The 24,410-nt window shown below is 35.8% G+C and overlaps 1 protein-coding gene across 2 annotated transcripts in view; it reads left to right on the top strand.

The window, feature by feature from the left end:
- Nucleotides 1–24,410, top strand: part of CUL1 (cullin 1) — a 50,290-nt gene that overhangs the window by 5,111 nt on the left and 20,769 nt on the right. For both annotated transcript variants that reach the window (XM_084282479.1, XM_084282478.1), the window contains exons 2-7: nt 8,750–9,040; nt 19,906–20,080; nt 21,061–21,228; nt 22,281–22,331; nt 23,426–23,516; nt 24,166–24,329. In XM_084282479.1, the coding sequence (XP_084138605.1) occupies nt 8,901–9,040; nt 19,906–20,080; nt 21,061–21,228; nt 22,281–22,331; nt 23,426–23,516; nt 24,166–24,329 (789 nt within the window). In that variant the 5' untranslated portion in view covers nt 8,750–8,900. The remainder of the gene's footprint in view (nt 1–8,749; nt 9,041–19,905; nt 20,081–21,060; nt 21,229–22,280; nt 22,332–23,425; nt 23,517–24,165; nt 24,330–24,410) is intronic.

The raw sequence follows: 24,410 nt of genomic DNA, 5'->3' as shown, positions 1-24,410 counted from the left end.
TGTTAGGCACTAGTCTTTCTATCTTGCTTTTTGTGGTAATAATATCGCAGGCAAATGTTTTGCTTGCTTCTGGGTAGTCAAGGGAGAATTTTTTTTCACTGTACAATTTAAAATACTCTTCTTAAGAAAATGCAGATATTTTTAAAACAGTCTGTTCTCTTGCTGTGCAGGTATTTTTCCAAAGTTTTACTGTCTCTGAAAGTGTGCCTCTATGAGAGTGCCATCATTAAGAGGAATAGCGAAACACCCAAATGTATGTGCTTAAGCAAATTAATTAAAATTGATTTTGTTAAAGCAAAGCCTGTACTAATACCTAAGACTTCATGGTGCGAGCTAAATCAACAAGAAGTGGGATTTAATAGTGGCTGCTAGTGGTGCACAACAATTTTAACTTCTGCAAAGTTAAATTGTTTCTCTTCTGTACCAGCCATACCTGTTGCAGTTATTGGGAGTCAAAACTGATTAAAAAATAGCTCAAGACAATGCTGAGTTTATATGAAATTCCCTTTTTGTACAGTAGAAATTCTTTGCTATGAGGAGATTAGATTTAGGGTTTTCACAGTTCAGATAAGTTACTTGAACCAGAACAGTCATGTATGAATCCCTTTTTAGGCCTTAATGAGAAGCATTCTCAGTCCTTTTCTTGCTATCTCTGGAAGTAAGTAGCTATGCCTTGTCAATGTCTAGGCACCTGGAATGAACTAAACTTTACTCTTTTTTGTGAACAGTGTTCACAGCACTGTACCCTACTGGAAATGTGCATTGCTAGCAGATACATCAGTGCATGTAATGTGGACGTAAGGTTAGGCTGGGTTCAAATATAGAATGTAGGCCTGTTTGGGGGAGCAGCTTTTGCATAGCAGTGTCTTTTGTCACATGCAGGAGATAAACAAGTAAGTGCAATGTTCTTTCATTTTGTTGACTGTTTTAACTATATGAGTTGGAGTTCTCATTGCTTCTGAATGAAAGATTAGTAGGAAGGTTAACGTAGGAGGAAACTTTCCAGTATTTAAGCCATGCTCTTGCGATATATTTGATCATCTGAAAACTTCAGACTGTTATAAGTTAGTGTGGCCATAATTGTTATTTTTAAACTGAACTTACAAACTGCATTACTTTGATTAGTTGAGCTCTTGCAAAGGTAAAAAGATCAAAGGTGCTGTGAAATTAATAAGCTATTGGGAAGAGATTCTACCCTGAACTGTCTGACACTTGCTAACATTAGTCCTTGCTAAAATTAGATAAGAATCACTGCTGTCCAAGAGCAATGTGAAAATTTTGCATACAAACGTTGTTACAAGTGAAAGCTGCTATTTGACTATTAACAGGTCAGTATGAAATCATGTACTGTGGTACACTAAATTCTGTTACGATGGAGAGAGATTTGTTGGCATTTAGAGACTCGCCCTGAAGGTTCTGACAGAGGTGATACTGTGACTGCAGTGGACTGTAAGTTCAGACCAAGATTTTCTGGGTAGAGATCTATAGGATCACATTGTTCCAGCTTATGCAGTTGGTTTCAGGTAAAGTTTTGATGGCAAGTAAGAGCTCTCAGGAAATCAGTTCATGTAAGAATTAGCTGTACAAGGTTATTGGGGTCTCTAGGCTGGCCCAAGATAATTCAGAGTTTCCAAAGTCTTCTGTGCTTGTTCTTGCTAAATTGAATTCAATACAACTTCCCACTGCTGATTTTATTTTGTAAGAAGAACAAGGTGCCTTATTCTGTCTTCTGCTAGGCATATTGAGTATCTAGGATTGTGTTTTTTTGACTTCTCCACCCTTGTTTCCCTTTATTGCATCTTCCAAACTGATTCAAGAAATGTAATTTGATCCATGTTGTCCATGAAGGCGTGTGTGTTAGAATATTCTAATGTTTCTCTTCTGGTATTGATGTAATTTTTGGAATAACCTGTAACTATTTTTTTTTTTTTTTTTCAATTGTTGTGGATTGATTTTGCTGAGACACAGTGGAAATGTCTGCTGTAGACAGATTCTTCAGATTTTGAATAATTACACACATGTAGTGTGTGTGAAGTGCTAAGGACACCATACTTGTTCCTAGCCTTGCTGTAGGGATTGGGTTATTTTACATGTGTAAACCACCTGCCTATTTTAGTGACGTAAAATACTTCTGGACAGAAATGTCAATATCATAAAATGTTGTATGCAGGACCATGGTTCAATTAAGCTGTTACGTTATAGTTTTGAGCTCATAATGGTAACCTCCACTGAAGTCAGGTAAACACAAAATAATTCATTTGGAGGCACATGGTTTTAGAAAATGTCTTTGAAATCATAAATTGTAAGTGCAAGTGATCATAGAGACAAAATAGAATTATTTCTCCTTCCTGTTTCCACCACATCAAATCTTAATATGTGCCAGAGTGGAGGCCATGTCCTTTAGGGTTTGAGAGATGTTTAACTTGGAAAAAAAAAAAGTCCAAGAAACAGTTTATATAACTTTTAAAGACAGAAGTAAAAGGAGAAAGTGAAGAGAATTTTTTAAGTCTCTGTCCTACCTCCCCACAAGCCAATGCTTGTGTCTGTTTCACAATGGAGATTCTGTCTTAACCTCCCTTTACCTCTAGTTAATCTGTATATTGTTCTCGGCTCTGTGCTTTGTGTTTTCATGTCTTTCCAAGGAGTTTGTGCGTACATGACTTCAAAAGGAGCCCTAAGACCGCTTTGTAGGATTTTGCAACATCCTATCTGTGGAACTGCCCATGTTTGGTACGAGGGATATAAGAATAATAAATTGACAGCTTTGGTTATGAGAGAGGCTTGGTTTGTTTTTTGGTAAGTTTAGCCTTGGTGTAAAGCGATAGGCATGCATTGTAAGGCAAAATCTTGCAAAGTAGTTTGATGTGGTAATACTTCAGGGGCACTTCAATTATTGTGATTTCAAGTTTATTGTAGCTGGAGTTAAACCAGCATGCAATATCTTAACTCATTTTTTAAATAAGTACAAGAGCAAGCAAATAACTACCATGTTAGAATAAAGGTAGTGTTTAATGTCCTTCTGACTGTGTCTTTTGAAAATACTTCGTATGTTGTTCAGCTGTATTGCATATCCCAGGTAAATAACTTAAATAGTTGCCTCAGCTCAGTGTAGAGGAGGGCAGAACTGGTTGGGAACGTTTTTGAGAGTTGCTGCTGTTGTTTTCAAGAAACATCTGTTGAAATTCTGGATCAGACAAGCTGAAATGAAAGAGGGCAACAGGAGAGCAGGGTAAGATAAGACAGAAATTGAGCTGGAAAAATGGGGATGGAAGTGTATGGCAAGAGGAATTTCACCTTGCATTTGTACGTGTGTGGCTGTATTAAACTTACTACTTTTTCTTGTCTTTTGAAGCCAAAGATTAAATGTTTATTATGCTTTATCCTTCAAGCACAGAGGGCTGTTCTGTTGCTTTTAGTGGTTATTTAAGTGAATGTGGTCACTACACCAATTTTTACCAAAGATAACAAACTGTAGTTAGTGTCCAAATGAACTTTTGATGTATTTTTATTACTTGCAAAATTTCTTTCATCTTTAGAAAATGAATTTGAGGTGTATGGGGGGAAAGCTTTGACTTCAGTATATGTTTGAAAATTTTGGAAACCTCAATAATGTTGAAGTCTTTGAACTTTTAGAATAAGTTATTAGAGTGGTTTCCCCCTCCACTCTGCACTGGTGTGGCCACACCTTGAGTACTGTGTGCAGTTTTGAGTGCCACAGTATGAGAAAGGCATAAAGCTGTTAGAGAGTGTCCAAAGGAGGGCAACGCAGATGGTGAAGGGCCTGGAGGGCAATATATATGAGGAGTGGCTGAGGTCCCTTGGTTTGCTCAGCCCCGAGCAGAGCAGGCTGAGGGGAGGCCTCATGGCAGCCTGCAGCTCCCTCACGAGGGGAGCGGAGGGGCAGGCGCTGAGCTCTGCTCTCTGGGGACAGCGACTGGACCCGAGGGAACGGCATGGAACTGGGACAGGGGAGGGTCAGGCTGGGGGTTAGGGAAAGGGTCTGCACCCAGAGGGTGGTCGGGCACTGGAACAGGCTCCCCAGGGAAGCCGTTCACGGCACTGGGTCTGTTGGAGTTCAAGAAGTATTTGTCCAACGCTCTCAGACATGCGGTATGATGTTTGGGTGGCCCTCTGGGGACCCAGGAGTTGGACTTGATGATCCTTGTGGGTCCCTTCCAACCAGGATTTTCTATGATGACTTTAATGGCATTTGTTTCACCGTAGCTTATTACTGGAATCAGACAAGGGTTGACTTAGAAATGGATGAGGGATTACTTAGATGTGACTGAGTTTAGGTGCTGTGTATTTACAGGTCTGCCAGCTTTTTTTTTTTTTCTTTGTAAATTCTTACTGAGTCAAGAAGCTATCAACTTTGAATTTTATCTGTACTTGTTTTTACTGTTATTGAAGTAAACTATCTTTTAAATCTGTAGTTTAGCAATGCGTGGTTATGAGAGGACAATGGGTGGAGCATAGGCTGTATAGCTGTGAAGAAGAAAGCTATATTGTATTCAGACATCAAAATAAGGTGGCAACTCCAGCATATAGCTTGAGATACTGTAGTCAGGTGTCTTTTATTGTGTTGTTGTTGTTGTTTGTTTGTTTTTTTTTTAAGATAATCTCTGAAAATTAACCCTGCTTTCTTTGTATAGACCTAATTCAAGATACGCATTGTTTTCCTTATATGGGGTAGCTAAAAGAAAGCTTCTTAGGTCAGCAAAAATGAATGATGCCATTTTTAAGTGAGATCTCATGCCTTGTATATGAGGTGTGTTCTTCTTCCAGTACCCCAGTAACAGAAGAGGAGAATAGTGTTTCCTTCTGTCCTTTGAGGGCATTGTTCTAAAGGTTGTGGAGAAATATTACTTCTTTTTGATGTTGGTATAGGCAGAAACGACTAGGTTCTTTGACAGTTCTGTTTCAATTGTATTGCTGGAAAGCAGGGTTAAAAAGTGGGCTGTTGAAAACTGTCATACTGCTGCATAAAGTTGTCTGTATCAGCTGGAAACTGCAGAAGTAATTTTTTATGTAATTATCACTGGTCCTGGAGACATAATGCAATCTGTATTTACTGGTCCAGAGCTACTGAGCAGGTGGTGTAACTTGGGCAGTGGTCCTGTCTTTGAACTGGTCATCAACAGAACATTTGCTTTGTGGTTGAGCGAGAAGGTAGGTACAGTGACAGTCAGTTCAAGTTTGGCTTATACACACTCCTGCTAACATCACTTCCAAAGGTCAGAAATCTTACTGACGAAAAGCTTTGAGCTTTCAATTCATCTGTAGCCATGTTTGGCTCTTGGGAGGGCACCTTGCTTTTGGAGGTTGCACATAGACTGAGCTCTGGGAAATGGCTAAACTCTTGTTCTTTGTTATAGTCTCTGCATTTATTACTTTGTTTTCTATCCCCCAAAGCAGTGAGGATTGCAGCAATGAATTTTTGTTGTTGTTTTTGTACAATGCTGAAAGTCAGAGTATTGTATGATAGCAGGCGGCGTGCATGGTGTCTGTTATGTAAGTTCTAAAAGCTGAAGCCTCTTTAGCTAATGAGAGCTGTTGCAGAAGTGCTATAGATGTCTTATTGTCCCTTCCCTTTATTCTCCCTTGTAAATGTAGTGATAAGGACCATGGGTAGTGAGACACAGTGTAATTAGTGTGGACCAGACTTCGTGAGGTTTTGTGTGCATGAATCACAAAAATAATTTTGAAAATTACACTTATCCGTAGCAGTGAAATAGAACTTCATATTTTCCCTGGGTGCTTGTGTGTAATAATAACTGTTATGCAACAAAGCCTAGTTTTCCCTTTCTCTCCATACATGTAACACCATCTTAGTTGAACAAGTAAGTGCAAACATCTGCTTTTATAAATATGGTTTTGTAACTATTCTTATTCAGTGAAACTTCTGTTATTTAATATATTAATAATTCCCTTTCCATTTTTATGCGTATGAATAAATCTGAAAAAAAAAAAGTAGTTTTGATCATTATTCATCTGTTGTGTTATTTACCAACTGTGTTAACTAGTAACTAGAAGAAGTAAATGTTTTGAATCTATGCAGTTAGTGATAGGATAACATTCCATAGGAAGTTAGTGATATGATGCTAACATTCTGTAGTTACGCCTCTAATTGTAAAATTCAAATTGAAAGATAGCCAAAGGATCGTGATGTAATGTCACATACAGTAGGAATTACTGTTTCTAAAGAAAATGTATTTATATGTAGTGGACTGGATGAGAAAACAAAATGGAAATCAAAACTAAGTTCTTTCTTTGTGACATTTTTTGTTAATGGTTGCATCTTGACTTGCTCACAGAGGTTATTTTAGGGAGATACTAGGGAAAATCAGTACAGTGTGAATGAGGAACGCATTGATTTTTAAAAGATTATGGAAGAAGGCAGCATTTGTAGATGCACCAGGGTATGTAACAAGATTAGGAAGTGCTTCATTAGAGAAGTTATATATTTCTGTCATACATGCATAACTGCATCTGTTAGGCCACTGGTTACAACAGGCTGGCGTGGAATGGTGATGTACCCTTACTGGCACCTAGAGAGACACCAGAGCAAGAACCCTGGGTGTTGCTTCTTTCTGCGCCTTGTCTGGGAAGGGACCTTGTCCCACTCGTGAATTGTAATAACAGTTACTGTATTTTCTTTGACCTAATAAGGGGTTGGTCTTTTCTTGTGAACTTTTATACATGAGTGAAGTGTTCTGTATTAGTTACATCAAAATATTTTTACTAAAATACGTTGTAATTCTGGGCTGCTTGCTTTTTACAGATTAGTAAAAGCATCAGGGTCAGTTACGTTTTACAAATCCTGATAGAGAAGGAGAGTTGGTAGGCTGGTAACTATGTCCTCTCTTGCTTATGTGGAGAGTTGAAGTAGTAAGGAACCAAAAAGTTTCTTTTTTCTTGGATTCAAGAGAGAAAGTTAATTGTGTTGCTTTGTATTGCAGTGCTGACTTAGGGTCATAGTCCAAGGTTGTGGGTGTGTTACATGCACTTCAGACCATGGCCATTCTCCTGCAGTAAGAAGCGAGCAGCCACTTGTGGACCTTTGTTCTTCCTGGTGTTCATTGCTAAGTTGTGGAAATCCCATCACTTTTAGTTTCGTGGCAAGTTTGTTTTCCAGAAATGAAATACCAATAAGGTGTGATCTGTGTGATCTTTTTTCCAGTGCAGCATGGTGATTCACGTGCCTCTAACAATCAGTTTGCTGTAACTACAGAAGCACAGAACAGCAAAGTTAAACATTTTATAAGATACATATATTGATTGTATTCTCATTTTTCTCTCCTAATCTTCCAAGTAATTGTTGCTCATGTTAAAAGAAAAAATAGCTACAGAAGCAGTTTCTCTGATCGCAGCAAGTACTGTCTCATTTTGCAGATTTACATCATCTAAATAATTATACATGTTTTTTACTTAGAATTTGAGATTTAAATACTTGTGGGTGATGGATAGTAAATGACTATGAGGAATGTTAACTTGCGTGTTATTTGGGTAAGGACTGATTTGCTGACTGAAAAAACTGAATGTTTTGTGTTCCCCTTTCCCAATAATTTGCAGGGGGAGCAGACAGGTAAGGTGTGATATTATCTTTAATCTTGAACTGTGGAATTTGGAGTGCAACATACAAAGTCTAGAAGTGGCTGTGATGAAGTACCTATGATGTATTTTAGATCATGGAAGTATATCTTCATCTTCCACTGCTCAGAGGTCAAAAACAAATAACAGGATTTATCAGGTCTTGGCACATACTATCCTTGAATTTACAGAAGGATTCACTTGGCCCTTTGCCACCAGACTCCATTACAGGACAGGTTTATCATAGGGCTGTATTCTTTTTTTTTTTTTTCTGTAGAAACAGTGCAAAGAGTAATGATATGTTTCACTGTGTTTTGAGTATTACAACATTTCAGTGAATGCACTCTAGGGTAAGCTGATCCTGATTTATTACAACTTGATTATTGTGGATTATTTTTTAATCATGTTACCTCCTTTGTCACTCTAGGAAATCTTCTTAATTTGGTTGCTACAGAGGATGAGCCATATTAAAATTGCAAATAAATTCAAAGGACTTGTAAAAATGGATCTTTATTTTGTGCATTCAATTAGTTGTTCTTTCTTCTGACCATTATTGACTGCATGTTTTCCTGCTCATACAATGACATTCAAGGAAGTGATGTTATTTTACTTAACACAGAAATTAATGTAAGCATGTATCTACCAAATACAAAATGCTCTGCTCCCAAAATACCTTGGACTTTCAGATTATCTGTGATAGAATCTCGAGTCTAGAAGAGTTTAGTGATATAAAAGAAAAATAATGGTATTAGATACCTTGTGGTTATGTTGGCTATGTATCATGGTGTTGTTAAACCATGAGTTATCACAGAACCATAAGTTGGTGTCAAATATTGGAGGGAGGAAACACTTCATGGCAGGATAGTGTCTGCTTCTTGGAACAATTATTTCTATCACATTTTTTATTAGTGTTAGGTTTTTATTGTCAACTGTGCTGACAGAGGTACCTATACGCTTTGTACAGATCTGGATACTAACAGTTGCATGTTGTAGTGAATTGCTGAATTGCAAAATTAAATTCTTTTGGTTCTGGATCATGGATATCTCGTGTAAATGAAAATGTACCAAAGAGATCACTAATTTTACATTTTTCATTCTAGTGCTAATGAATTTGATTGGACAGTTTTGTAATATATGCATCTTTTTTTTCCTTTTGCAGATTTTCTTCCTGGGAAGCCTTGCTGTTTGCATATAAAGAATATCTTAGAGTTACTGCAACTGAATTTATAATGTTGCTTTGCTTGTGACTCTGATGGAGGAATAACCAGATCTCAGGCTGCTGCACTGGAAGACTTCACAGGAAATACAAAATGTCATCTAATAGGAGTCAGAACCCGCATGGACTTAAACAAATTGGTCTTGACCAGATATGGGATGACCTAAGAGCTGGAATTCAACAGGTTTACACCAGACAAAGTATGGCAAAATCCAGATACATGGAACTGTACACGTATCCTAGCATCTAAGCCAATTAGTACTTTCATTCTTTCATTGTTGGTAGATGAAAAATATATTTTTTTTATATTTTTAAATTTAAAATTGCTTCGTAAGTAGTTGATTTAGTGATGTTTAAGAATATATCAGCCTTTTCTGTTTAATGATCAGCCATTTCTATTTATTCTTTCTTGCAAGTGAGCAGACTTATTGTTCTGGAAAACTCTTCGTTATGTATACTTCTGAATTTCAGGTTTGATTATGATTATTTGATAGAGCAGATATTTAATTTTTTATTAGTTTTTTTTCCTTTATATGTTAGATTTTGGCATTATTTTTTGGGTGTGATTTGTAATGTCCAGTTACCTTGAAAAATTTTCTCTTGTGAACTTCAAAATAGTTCTTTAAGCTGAGTTGTTTTTATGATTTTTCCAGCTGGTGTGAGGATGCGCACAATGGATTTCTCTTGAATTGCTAATTTGTATCCAAGAGCTATTGAAGTTTTCCAGCATCTCCTATTCTGGAGATTGTTGCTGTGTTCATCCTTGTATGTGTAGCAAACTACTACTTGGAAAGCTTCAGGAAACTTGTTTCTGTCAGGTAGTATGTCAGGATTGAGGTCAAGTAGTTGAAGGTAACTCCCAACCTCTACTCTGCTCTTGTGAGACCTCCCACCTGGAGCACCGTGTTCAGCTCTGGGGCCCCCAGCACAAGAAGGACATGGTTGTATTAAAGCGAGTCCAAAGGAAGGTGGTCAAAGGGCTGGAGCACCTCTTCTACGAAGACAGGCTGAGGGAGTTGGGGTTGTTCAGCCTGGAGAAGAGAAGGCTCTGGGGAGACCTTATTGTGGACTTCTAGTACCTGAAAGGGGCCTACAGGAAAGCTGGAGAGGGATTCTTTGTCAGGGACTGTAATGATAGGATAAGAAATAATGTTTTTAAGCTAAAAGAGGATAGATTTAGATTAGATATAAGGAAGAAACTCTACTCTGAGGGTGGTGAGGCACTGGCACGGGTTGCCCAGAGAAGCTGTGGATGCCCCATCCCTGTAAGTGTTTGAGGCCAGGCTGGATGGGGCCTTGGGCAGCCTGGTCTGGTGGAGGCATCCCTGCCCGTGGCAGAGGGTTGGATTTAGATGGTCTGTAAGGCCGCCTTCCAATCCAAACCATTCCATGATTCTGTGATCTTTGATCACTGATTTTTAAAGAGACTTGTGCCTCTTCCTGTATTACATATTCAGTGCTTAATTTCAGGACGTTGTTTGGAAAGTGATAAATCCTGCTTTTGTGCCTTCTGTAAAAAGTGACATGCAGTTGGATATGACAAAGAACCACAGTAAGGTGAAATCTCTCACCTGTTCTGTTTGCATCTGTTGGTCAGTATTCACTCTAAGAACCTTCTACTGCCCAGTAGAGTTAAGTACTGTTTAAGAAGGTTTTGGTAAAGCAAAGTGTGTAGACATGTGACAAAAGAAATTGAATGGTTGTATGCATTTCCTTACTTCAAGTAATTCTGATAGTTTTCTTAATTTTTGGAGATTTTTAATAAAAGTTATTATTCTGATACATAAATTAATCTTAAAATTGTTATTGGCACTTATTTGGAATTGTGCCTCGAATTTAGTCTATTTTTGTGAACTTATGTGAAGAGACAACTTTAAAAAAAAAAAAAAATGCAAGGCAATATAAGTCAGTTAGTCCTGTGGTTCTCTGGACTTTCTAAGGAGACAGAAAAGTTTGTTTTCTGCATTTATAATCTCAGAGCAGGTGTGTAATCTTACAGGTGTGTATGCTTACAGAATCCATGCTCCAAAGTAGAAAAAACGCCCTGAGGTGTCTCTCGATTTTGTCTAGATTTTTTTGTTAGAGGCAGGAAGATGAAATAACATTTAGTTTAGGGTCAGAACTCTTGCCAAGACTTGAGATGACTGAAGCCTTGTGTTGCTAGATTCAGTGTTGTTCTTTACTGAACAAAACAAATCTGCAGAAGTTCAATGTTTGCAAGAAATCTAACATGTAGGAGAACCTCTGAGGGATTTTTTTTTTTCTTTTGAGTCTTTAACATATTCCTGTGTGTGTGTTCTATCAAGCAGTTCAGCTGAAGACTAAATACCTGGTGTAATAATACTCTTGAAGCATCTACTTTTTTTCCCCTCTCCATCAGATGTTCTCAAATACTCATTGGATGAAGCTGTGAAAGGGATATCTTGTATATTAACTACTCATTTGCTTCTTGCTGCTTCAAGTGATTTGTTGAGCCTGAAATTTAGTTGGATTTTGTTTCTTCCATGAGTGAATTCATTTGGTGAATAATTTTGGTAGTTGACTTTTATATTTATTTGTGGGTTAATTTAATAGTCTAGTACCTCAGAATATTTGACGCTGGTTAGGCTAGGAGTTCTGAATCAATTATCAAGATGATAATGCACTTTACATCCTATATCAAGTGCAAATGTTCAAAAGTTGTGCTTGAAAGAAGATTTATCCCCTTTTAGATGCAGTATGGGAAACATTTGATCAGTCATCACATACAATGAGTCTAGTAGATTGGCAGACTTTTCAAGAGGCTCTGAATAGCTGGGTTTGGAAAGCAAAACAGATGAGTTTCAGCAGAGTGTAAGGTCTGAAGATCAGCCTTACTTCTGAGAAGGCTGAATGTGACACCAGTTTGGAAATCTTGTGGAGTGGACAGTTCAGTCATTTCCTCATCCTTTTTTGTTGTGTGCAACTGCTTTTGCTTCTGTATCTGGTATTGAACTTTTAGCCAGCATTGTTTGGAGGTGTGGAAGTTCTTGTTGTGCTTTGTTAAAATGAATTTTAGAAAGTAGAGGAAGAGTTAAGCAGTTCAGACAGTTTGGACCTTCCATCCTATCTCTACTCATTCTCTTTATCCAGAGAGTCCTTTTGTGAGACAGTGGATTCAATCTCTGAGTATAGGTCAGAGCTGGTATTTAAGTTTTTATATGCTTTCTTCTAGCAGGAGAATTAAAAAGTTGATTATTCTGGGTGTTTTCTAGATCGCAGAATATTGAAGAAGTAAACCAAGAGATCTTGTTTCTGAATGGTAGTTCTAAAGACTTCAATCCCTATTCTTTCAGATTCCTTTGTGCTTCTTATTTCAGGATGTGCTTTTTTTTTTTTTTTTTGGTCAAATGAGACCATTACCAAATGTGTTTTTTTTTTTTTTTTAGTGCAGCACATACTCTTGTGATTCATTTTTGTCCTACCAGCTATGTCAAAGCACCTAACCAGAAGAGCAGTCCTTTAGAGAAGGTGTGATATTTTTATTTACCGCTCTTTGCACAGTTATGATGGATTGTACTGTAATTACTTTCTGATATATGTTCTTTATTTCCTGTTGAGAACTTCCTTATAGAAACGAAATTATTTTAGAATGGTACTTGTTGTTTTCCCTCCTTTTTTTTTTTTTTTTTTGTTTTTTTCCTTTAGTGGTAATTAGTTTGGAGGCTGTTGGGAAAAGGACTAGGTTGTAAAAGTCAGTTCTGTAACAGTGATGAAGTTTGTGGAACAGTGGAGAAAAGCAGCAAATTTTGATATCACTGCACATGAAAATTTTCATGTCGCTACCCATGAGAGGGTAGTTTACTGATAAGTTGTTCTGTCTCCCTTATACAAAGGGAAAATGAGCTCAAGCCACCGTTCTGCAACAAAAACAACAAAAGAGGAACCCCACTTGTTGCAATAAGTCAGGGAGTAGCATTACCAATGTATGCAGAGTATTGCTCCATGTCATTTGATCTATTTTTGATGCAACTGGCAGTGGGTCTGTCCAAGAAAGCACCATCCTTGCAAAGCAAGTCGTGAGCTTCTGAATTCTTGATGGAACACCTATTACTTTGTTTACTTACTAGAATGACTCTTATAAAAATACAAATAAGAACAAGTTGAATAAGTCACTTATCTTCATGGCTACCTCTTGCCAACACCCATCTGGCAATGGTAAAATATTTGTACATCTTCCATTTTACTATTATTTTATTACAGAAACTGTCAACAGTTTTTTAAACTAATTATTCGATAAGTCTGTGATTTATTTTCCTCAGATGTATTGGGATTTCCACACATTCAGATTTAAATTCTGCAGTGGAGGGAATGAAAGGACTTTGTAACTTACCCTCTTTTATATATCCTAAACAGATACTCAGACCAGGTATTAGACTATCAGAAAACATTCATGCTAGTTCAATATGGTGCAGTAATTTTCACAGTGGCTTACCCAGAAAGCTAAATAACTTCTTGAAGTTACTCTTCCTAAAGAAGTCTTCAATTTACAGGTATGATTGATGAATGGAAAGCTCAGTGGTTCACCGTTATTTCATACCTGTGTACTTATTTGAAAACTCAAGATTTTTTTTTCTCTTAAACTGAAGCTCTTACTGTCTTACTTTACAAAACATAATCTGGGAAGCATTTATAGATTCTTTTTTAGGCAGTGCAATTATTTTGTACCTGTTGAACAGAGGAATCTTTTTGTTCAGTTGTAATGTTTAAGGAATATGTTCAGCTGGGGGGAGGAACTGTTTAAGGATTCTAGGCATCATTAATTTACTGTGAGTAAGATCTCAGTCTACGTGAAGTAGAGAGAGAGTTTAAAATGTTTTAATTGGTAATCGGACAAGTACTATGGAAGGTTTGATTGCTTTACTGAAAAGTGCATCTGCAGTGTTCAAATCAACTTTATTATATTATTGTCCTTTTATTAACAACTTGGCAATAATTTTTGAAAATAATTATATTAAGTATTTTAAAGTAAGGATAAATAAAGGTTAGGCTTTTCTGTCTAATTTCATCATTTTATGAACATTTTTCCCTTGTTTCTAAATTTGCTTACTGTGATTCAACTTTTTAAACTAGCTTTAATGAAGTGGTAGTTTTTGATTATCCATTGCATCATGTAATTGTACATCAGAAAAGGTTATTGTGGTTTTGTCTCAGATTTTAGCATGCAATAAGGAAAAAACATTATTATATACGTTGTAGTATATTTACATTCTAAAAATGCCAGATGACTCAGGATAATCTCCCTGTTCATAAAATAAAATATATAAATACATGAAACATGTCTTTGCCTGTGGATAGATTCAGCACCAGTAGAACGTTTTCCCCAAGGAGAATCATGAAATTATTGCTTCTTTTGCAGCCCTTGTCCTAATGGCATTTACTGAAATTTTACTGAAATTCTTGTAAGATTCTTTAGTTAAGACTTCTAATAAGTAGAAATACTTTAAAACTATAAGAATCTTTTATTTACTGATCGCGTGAATCTGCTGTTACTGGGCAGTACAACATCTTGTGTTTTTTTTTCTTAATGTCCCTTATTCTTTCTGTACAGAAAAATATACTGGGATGCTAGAGTATGCAGTTTTTAAGCCTTAGAAACAGTTCCGCTTTCTTTTGAGATTCTAAGCTATCCGTTCACATTAATGGCAAATTGAGGTCACTCTGCATACATCAAAGCAGCCTCCACTGTGCTAGTAGTAATCCTGTTTACATTCAATATGATATTTCTTAGCATTTCTTGTGTGCAAGTTAGAGCTTACTTGGAATGTGAAGGTAGAAGTAAATGCACTTGTGGTACAAGTAAATGAATTTGTTTACACTTTTTGAAGGGTACACGTGGTTATGCAGAAATGTAGGTATAATGGTACAGTCTTGTGTATACTTATAACAATTGCTGCTTTGGTTTTGAAGAAGTGCAGAATATTTTAGCGTGATCAGTTCCTTCTTTATTCTCATCTCTGTGCTGATCACGTCCTGTTCTACTTGCTTGTAGTAACCAAGAATGTTCTGTACAAAATCAACTTCTGTCAATGCACAGAACTTTAAACTTAACCTCAATTATAGTGGTTCTTACACATTGACATAAAGACTGTACGCTTTGTGTATGTATTTGAGTTTGAAAATCTGTGTTTTCCTTTTAACTCAGCACTTCTCTGCTATTTTTCTGGTTTTATGCCATGCAGATGGAAACAAGAAGTTGTCTATTAGTCTTTAGATGGCTTTTGCTGGAAGTTTCTCAGATCTCAGACTTTCATAAATGTATGTGAATTTGATTATGCATGGATTCTTACAGCAGCATGCATGGCTGATTCTGTAATAGGTCCTACATTCACTGCCTCAGTCTTTCCTTGATTAACATGGGAATAGCTTAGCAAAGCAGTAGTATGTCATATAAAGACTTAAATGTGTAATTGATCATAGAATAAATTGTATTGAAACTCAGATGGAGAATGTGTGGGGCTGGAGCCGGGGTGTTTTTTGTTTGGACTTTGTTTGAACTGCTTTGTGGAGTATCTGTAACCTTTCCTAACTGAATTGACTTAAAAATGGGCTCTTGCTGATACCTTCCTGAAAAGAATTAAGGCTTGTGGTTTTATTTTTTGGTCTTTTTTTTTTGTATGTTTTTTTTTTTCCTTCTCATTGCTACTCCTCAGAAAGCTGAATTTCAGGTTTAAAGCACTTATTCTGAAAAGTGGTTTGATCTTGGCAGCCTCATCATTTCAAAAACCTGTGCAAAATGTCATTAATCTGTTTGTTTGATGAGGTGTTAAAGTCATATAGACATGTATACTTCTCTCATAATTTTTATTTATGCACGAGATGGCTTTGTGAAATTCACCCAATGTAATCTGGACACATGAATTGAAATGACTTTAATCTGTCTGAAGGAAATGCGTAAAGCAGTTCTCTATTGAAAATGGTGAGCTGTACTGTTTTATTGGAGGTGGTTTTACAAGAATACAAAATTTCCATAGCTTTTCCTAGCATTTTGTTGTTGTTGATGTTTTCAATACCTTTCTATATGTTGTTCTTGCATTACTGTTGTCAAAAATTTCCATTTTTCTTAATTATACCAAAGTATAACTAATCTGAACCTGTTTGTTTCGACCTACTCTTAGGGTGATGGCATTTGGCATAGAGTTAATTACTGATTTAGATATGTAAAATAGCAAATTTATGCTTTATCTTCGTTATAAAGAGACTGAAATCAATAACAAAAACTCTGGTTAGAAGGTAGTTTGGATTTGTCTTCTTGTTGTAAAAGCTTTGCGGTCGTTTCTCTGCCATCAATAATGTAGCTTTGTGCTAAATTATATTATTTCTGCTTCCCTTTCACTTCCTTTTATTTTTACATATCTGTACTCTAGCTATGCTATTTTCATAGCAATATGGGAGAACTGTGGGGACCCAGCTGTGCTACTGGAAGGGGAATCAGTTATTAGCTCAGAAGCACAGCTTTCTTTATATGTTTAAAATTAGAAACTCATGAAACTAAGTAATTCATATCCATTGGTGTAAAGTCTGAGTGTTTTCCTGTTGTATTGAATTACAAAATTGATACTTGTCTTCCATATTTTGTCTGCACTTGCTCCTTGAGGAAAAAATGCCTCATGAAGTATTTTGGTACTTTTCTGGAGAAGGGGTTAGTTTAGAGGTGACCATAGCACTCTCAAGCTTACTGTTTTCATGGTGTACTTGTTCAAAAAGTTTATTCAGTACTACTGAGAGACTGTTTCATTTCCCCTGTGCTGACACAGAAATTTAGAACCTCTCAGCATATGATCTGGGAAAAGGAAAAATGGTTAGTTGTCATGGCAGTCGCTTCCTCAAATCCACACTGACTGTCTGCATGAACTCCTGTCCTACTAGAAAAGTAGGTGGCAAGGATGGATATTAAGCCTTCCAGGTGCATTTTGTTTGTCAGGATTGTTTCCTTCAGTAGGTATGTTGTACAAAGCCATGAATTCATTATGAAATGGTAGCTGCTCGGCTTCAGAAACCGAGTAAAGGTTGTTTTAAAAGCAGCGTAAATTGTATTGAAGACAAAGATGGTAAAATTAATTTTAGTCTTTGAATGCTTCTTGAATCACATTTTAGAGAAGAATAAAGTTTTGAAAGATTTTTCATCTCAACTTACACAATACTGAATAAATTTACAAACTTGCTTTTCGTCTCCTACCTCAAACCTTAATTTAGATAAATAAATCTAATTCCTCTTTCACTATAAAGATGACATAAAGATTCATCTAATCCTTAAGATGGTTTGTCTGCTTGCTGAACCAACCTTGAAGTTTAGAAGTCAGAAGGTTTGGGTGCAACGCAACTTCACTGTAGTGTAAACTATTGATAAATTAATTTCTCTGATTGTCGTAATATGTGAATCACTATGCAGAACTGTGAAAACATCCACAGAAATGTTTTGTAATAGACATTTGGTATGTACTTGACTTCCAAAGTACAAGGCAGTTGAAGGGGATTACTTTGCTTTCTGCAACCAAGAAATATTTTTATACCATTCTTCTTGTGATTCTCAGATGGACTGGCATGTACTTTGCTGCAGGCAGCACATCTCTGATTTTGTTTTGCATATGTCAGTCTTTCTGTCAGTGGCTGGCTTTACCAGACGGAGGTGCAGATTGTAAACAAAGCCTAAGTTTTCTTTTATGCATAATATGTCGAAGAGTTGTTTGCACTTAAAAACTGCCTTCTGCACAGACAAACTGTAACTTCATTTTGACTTGCGCAGAACAACTAAAGTAAAGTATTTGGAAAGTGCCATCTTGGACACTTTGGCTAGTGAGACTGAAGCTGGAACTACAAGTAAAGGTGGCTACTACTGGTATATTTTTATTTCATCTCTGAGATGATTACTGTAAGGAATGGACAAAAGATTGCAAAATCTTTCTCAGCGTTTACTTTACAGGAAGTCCTGGATTTAACAGTAAAATGTGTAGGGCTGAAAAAAGGCTTATGTCTTCTAGTGTTGGTCTCTTATTTTTCTGAAGGCTGCTGGGATGATTGTTGGAGAAGAGCAGAAAGAGTATTATTATCATCAGGCTGTATTCACAGAAAATTTAAGAATTACTCACCATCTGGGCTCCTTGTATTTTTAGGCTTGATTAAAGCCACTTGGGTTAGGAGAGCTAGGAGAAGGAGGAGGCAAAACTCTAAGCTCAGTATTTATAAATCAAAACTCTAAATTCCTTGCATCATTATGGAGGGACATTACACAATCCAGAGCACCTTAAGTTAAATATTTTAAAGTTAAACTGTGAGATAAGCCCTGCTTTTTTTCTTCTTTGTGGGAGGGAAAAGTTTTGTACCCAGAGAAAATTTGTTGTACTGTATAACATTGCTCACTTAAATGGGGAATTCTGAAATCAAAGTCTAAATGATACAAGTAGTGACAGTGCCAGGAAAGTTGAACAAACAAGTAGCTAGGAGCTGAAAGAAATCGATAACGTTCAGGTAATAAGTGGCTGATAAGAGATTAGGAAGCTGATAAAGCTTCAGTTACTAAGCGCAAATAAAGGTTTCAGACTGTTTGCTATCATTACTTGGCACCTAGAAGAGGTAACAGGTAACGACTGAGGTTATAATATACATTTTCCAAAATGGTTAACTTTTGGCAAAGAGCATTATAGTTTTGGGCAGAATAAGATGACTTTCTAAGCAAGCATGTGAGTATACATGTAGGATTGAAATAGACTTTTCCTTTGAAATTCATCAAAAACAACAACAACAAAACACATGAATCTCTTTCCTTGTGGTGTAGAGTACACTCTGAAGCTGAAAACCCAGTTTAAGATTGTTTGTGAAATATTTCTTAAATTGCAAAGGAGGTAACTGAGTATTTTTCAGAAGTTTTTCTGCTTGAGCTTTACTGTTTAAATACCAGCAGCAAGTCTGTTATAATGACTGTAATGGATTGTGTTTCTAATGCCCTTGGTATTTAATCACAGTGATTTCTTTCATTTTATTGTGCTGGTCTTTCAGAAGGGAACGAAAAAGCCAAATCTCGGCAATATACTAATTTCCTAATGTGTGACATACCATGGGCAAAGCCTGTCTAGTGGTTAAAGCTTGACCCATTAGTTAAAACACAAGTTACAGCCAAATTAGACCTTTTAGATCACTTACTGCAACATTGCTCTAACGAGATATGTGACTCAAAAGCCTGATCTTAGACTATCAGTAGAAGCATCACTGCTCGGTACCTTTCTTCTTGTTGACAAATTGTTTGTTGAGTGAGTAATCACTTTTGTTGTTACATCATCAATGTCCAGTTGCATTCATTGTTACTGACCTAGCTTTTTTCTTTGTTTGTGGAGTGCAGTTTCTTTTAGGATGCTTTCTTACATGAAGTGTTTCAAGCAATGTGACTTCCACCTACAACTTTGGAAGAATTATGAGTATTTGAATGTTTGTTTTCGTTGTTGTTTTTTCTTCCAGAAAACAGAATGTTCTCTTGAAATGTCTTGCTAACAGATACAATAAGTCTTCCAGGTTGTACTGATATGAGAGGAAAAAATATTGCAAGCAGATAGTTCAGTTACACTTCTAGCTGTAAATTGGGTTTTGGTGAATCTCATCACAAAGTTCTCTTTATGTTGAGGAAAGTGTTGAAATTTCTTCCTGTTCATATGAAAGCTTATGTATTTTTAGAAAGCCATTATAATGCATCAGATAAATTCAATTCAAACCTTAAAAACAACCTTCTCAGAAAATTCCATTACTTCATTTTGTTGGTGGTCTTGTTAGGTATATTTAATGTTTGTATCAGTATTTGCCGTGCAGTCCACAGTGTACACTTCTGCTAAGATAGTTCTGCTTAAAATTATTTTTCTTAGCTTTGATTTTATTTTATGAGTTAATGTAATATATGAGTTATATAATGTAATATATGTAATATATGAGTTATATGAGTTATATGAGTTATGAGTAATATATGAGTTAATGTAATATATGGTGAAGTCATTTACAGTAATATAAAAGTAGTTTCTTTAAATTGACTTGATTTTTTTTATTGTATTCTTAATGTCCTGTGCTCACACATACATATTCCTTAACTTCCTTGTCAGTCACGTTTATAACTACTGTACTAGTGTACACCAGTCTAATCAAGCACGTGGAGCTGGAGTACCTCCTTCTAAATCAAAAAAGGGCCAAACACCTGGAGGTGCTCAGTTTGTGGGTTTGGAGTTGTACAAACGCCTAAAAGAATTTCTGAAGAACTACTTGACAAATCTTCTTAAGGTAAGATGGAATGTTAGATCAATTGGTGTTTATAGTAATACGGGCTGACTTGAGGAAAAACTTGTACCAACATAACTGTGTGCAATCTTTGTAAGTAAATTGGATGATCTTGAAATCTGCTTTCATCTCAAGCATTCCATTAAACATTAGAAGGTATTGTAGGCTTTACCTCGACATAAGCTTTTTTTCCCCCCTTTTCCTGCCAAAGGGGTTTGTGTGCATGTGTTATAAAAGTAACATTACATGTCATCTTAAATTGTCCTGTAACTTGAACAAGTATAGCCAGACTTTCTAACCTGTTAACCAGCATATTAGTAGTGCTGAAAAAATGGTTGCCTGTATTGTTGAAAATGCTTGGTGGTAGACCTTAATTTATTATAATTGATATATTACTAATAGAGCTATGGGCTACATTGTAAGAGAAAATTTTCCTATCTGTTTTTGGAAAAGCATTAAGGAACCATGCTTTTGATTTTTAGGATTTTAGTTTTTGAGCAACAGTAAAACAATTCTTAGTCTTGAAGTCTACCTTGTAATTAATTTACATGGCTGCATGAAGGTGTCTCAGGGTTTTATCCAGAGTGCATTCCTGTTTTATTTCCATGTCAATTCAAAGTGTACTGGTCCAGTTTGGAAAGATACCTGAATTTCTACATAGTACTTGTCCATCTCCCTAGCACACTCATCAGTGTAGCTGTCTGTTTCTAATATAGAACCATCTCTCTCTTTCAGAGGAAAGTGTCTTTGTCTATACTTTCCTTTTAATATTTTAGTGGTTTTTGTTTGATTATTGTTTTGGTTTAACTTTTTTTATTGTAAAAGTATTAGCCCTATGTTTCCTATAAATATATTTCATGGCATACATTTATTGTATACCCTTATGTCTTTTTACCTTAAATACTACTTTTTATTAAAAATACTACTAATTTTTAGTAGTATTGTAGTAGTAAAACAAGCAAACTTCTGTTTGTTTTTTTTAGGATGGTGAAGATTTGATGGATGAGAGTGTGCTGAAATTCTATACTCAACAGTGGGAAGATTATAGGTTTTCAAGCAAAGTACTGAATGGGATATGTGCCTACCTCAATCGACATTGGGTTCGTCGTGAGTGCGATGAAGGTCGTAAAGGAATATATGAAATATATTCGGTAGGTAGCCTTTTGAAGTGAGTGATTTGTCCATTTCGCCTGTCTTATTTACACTCTCATCCTACAAATCACTTCTTGAAACTTGCTATTTGTAGGACGTTTACAGAAGTTTTGAAGTAGGCATCATAGAATTTGTTGAAAGAAATTGCACCTCTTACCTTATTCCTCACACCACTATATAGTAAAAGTTTGATGAGTCTAAACCTGAGGATGTATAATCCACCTGGTACCTATTGGGACAACCAGTATCAATCTGACAAGAGCTGTCCCTTGATATTTGCTGCTTGTACTGTTATCTTTATGTATCTACATAGCCTTCTCTTTCCACTTAAAATTCAGTCAAGTGTTTCAAATACAAGACCAGGAAGTGAATTGCCTTTTTCTGTTAACTTCAATGCATCTCTACAAATCTTCTAGCATTCAAACTGTCAAGATTCAGACAACATTTGGTTTGTAATATCAGTCTGGAAGATTGATATGTGATCTTGATTTTTTTAAAATTTTTTTCAAATATAACAAGAGAAGAACACAGTTATCTGAGGTGCAGATTTTCTGCTGAAAGTATATTTTTTTATAATGGATAAGTATTGTCCTTGCTGGTGGTGCATTAGGAAAGATGCGTTGTTTTACTGCTTCACTAAAATAACTTTATGTAGGGTAGAAAAACAGTTGATATTCTTACTTAGCTCCCTCTCCACTGTTCTGCCTTTCACTAGTCTAAGAGATTGTGCCAGCCTGAAAATCATTAACAGAAAAAGCAGTATAATGTCAAAGTAATATGCGAGGTTTGTTGTTTTCCAGAGCTGGCAGTGGATCACTGTCAGAAAAGGGGACACCTTAGGTAACTCTACCTTAAGTAAGGCTAGCAATAAAGCAAAAGGTAATTTTACTGTGAAACAGTTTTATTGCATGAGAAATTTGTGTGCCAGAACATAATTGTAAAAATAAGTTCTGATTACTTAGTGTACTATATCAATTTTCCTTAAAGAATTACACTCTGTGTGTGTACAAGTACTTTTCTTTAACTCTGTCTTTCACCTCCTTTCCTCTAGCTTGCCTTGGTGACCTGGAGAGACTGCTTATTCAGGCCATTAAATAAGCAGGTATATTTATATATATATGTGTGTGTAGAGATTGTGTAACTATAGCATTATTTTAGATAGTTAATTTTATATATTCTTAGTGACTGCTCCAAGGAGAACTAGGGGCATAAAAAGTCCCAGAAAACAAAACAGATTTCTACTCCTTTCTTGTGATGTTAAGATAAAATATCTTGAGGGAATTAACCTTGCCTCAATTTCATTTATTTATTTTTAGTAGTTGAACTTTGATATCAACGCTGTTTCATTATTTCTTTGCTTAGAGGATCCTTGGCATTCTTTAATGAAGGTAGCCATAAATGAAGTAACAACTCCTAATGTTTGCAGGACAGGCAGGAGTACATACTGACAGTGATGTCTTAATGTTTGAGAAAGTCAGGATTTTGTGAGAACAGATAGTGACAAATCTGAGATTTTGATCCAGATTTTGATCTCATGTTACTATGGATCTTTTAACTTACTCTGATGCCTGGGAGATTCAAGTCAACCATATATTTTAAATTTGTGAATCAGTACAATACAAAGCAAGATGAGTCTATCACAATGAAATACTGTGTTTGTGTATATTTCACTCTTATTTATTAGTACTTTATGATGAAAAGATATACTGTATTATGAAAGCATTAGTTATATTTCAGTATAAAGGTGCAGTAGTTATACCATGGTATCCATCAGCATGATCAATAGCTTTCTTTTAAAGAACGGGTCATTAGTTAACTCTTATTGTGATGTTTTCTTATATTTCAGGTATAAAGCAAACAGAAGTTTGCTTTAGGTGCTTTTTGAATTAAAAAAAAAAAAAAGAACAAAAAACAAACATTTGAAGTAAATAAAAGGGAACAAAAAAAAGCCTAAGCACATTCGTACCCTCTTTTAGCTCACCACTAATTGTACTGTAATTGTACTGTAGAATTTACAGGTGTAGCATACTCTCAGTGATGTCTGTAGAAATTTTATATATTCAGGTATCCTTAAATTTTGTTCTCAAGGATCTTGACTGCTTTTTAACATAAGAATACATTCCTGATTAAATGCCCTTCTGGACCTACCAGCAGTTTTTTCTGTATTTGACTTGCTTTTAATCCTTGTTTTCTAAGGTAACAAATGCTGTGTTGAAACTGATTGAAAAGGAAAGAAATGGTGAAACTATCAATACCAGGCTGATAAGTGGAGTTGTACAATCTTATGGTAAATGAGATATCTTTAAGGTTTAATTATTTTCTTTTTTAAAAATAGTGGTGATAATCCCCTATCAGAACTCAGAAGTAGACTCCTGTCTATTCTCCTTGGATGTTCAGTTAATATCATTTTAGAGTAAAATAAGTACAGTAATACGAAGTTTAACTTCATGTATGTAGAGACACTGGATGCATATTTACAGTTAATAATAAAATATTTGTAAAGTTTGAAAGCAAAAATGATAATGTTGTTTGCATATAATCAGTTTTAGAGAAAAAACGGAAGGGTGAAAGTGTAACAGTTTACAGAGCTGAGTGGGATTATTTTTTTCCCATTTGCATGAAGTTGAGAATTTTGCCATGCAGATTAATGACCAGTTTCATAACTAAAAATAAGTATGCATATAACGTGTAACTGTTAAGAGGGAAAATACGGAAGGGGGGATTTTAACTGTATTTTGAGAGTGGAGTTTCTCATGTCCTTGTGCTGTTTTTAAATGCTATAAATATACACTACTTAAAAAAAAAAAAAAAAAAAAAGTGATGCTTATACAGTCCCAGTTGATTATGTTCATGTCTCTTAGAAGGAGACTACCTGTTTACTTGCAAAGGGCCATTTAATAAAGACAATTTTAGTAATATTTGCTCTTTTTTTGTAGTGGAGCTGGGACTGAATGAAGATGATGCATTTGCAAAAGGACCTACACTAACAGTCTATAAAGAATCATTTGAATCACAGTTTCTTGCTGACACAGAGAGATTTTATACACGAGAAAGTACTGAATTTTTGCAACAGAACCCAGTCACAGAGTATATGAAGAAGGTGGGTTATTAAATGACTTTGTGGTTATTTTCTGGTTAGAGGTAAAGCAATATTATGTTTTTGACTTTTGTTACTAGTTTC

This window comes from Netta rufina (genome assembly GCF_964035555.1).
Source record: "Netta rufina genome assembly, chromosome: 2".
Classification (NCBI taxonomy): domain Eukaryota; kingdom Metazoa; phylum Chordata; class Aves; order Anseriformes; family Anatidae; genus Netta; species Netta rufina.
The sequence above is the reverse complement of the archived record's forward strand: the minus strand, read 5'-3'. Positions and strand labels throughout refer to the sequence as shown.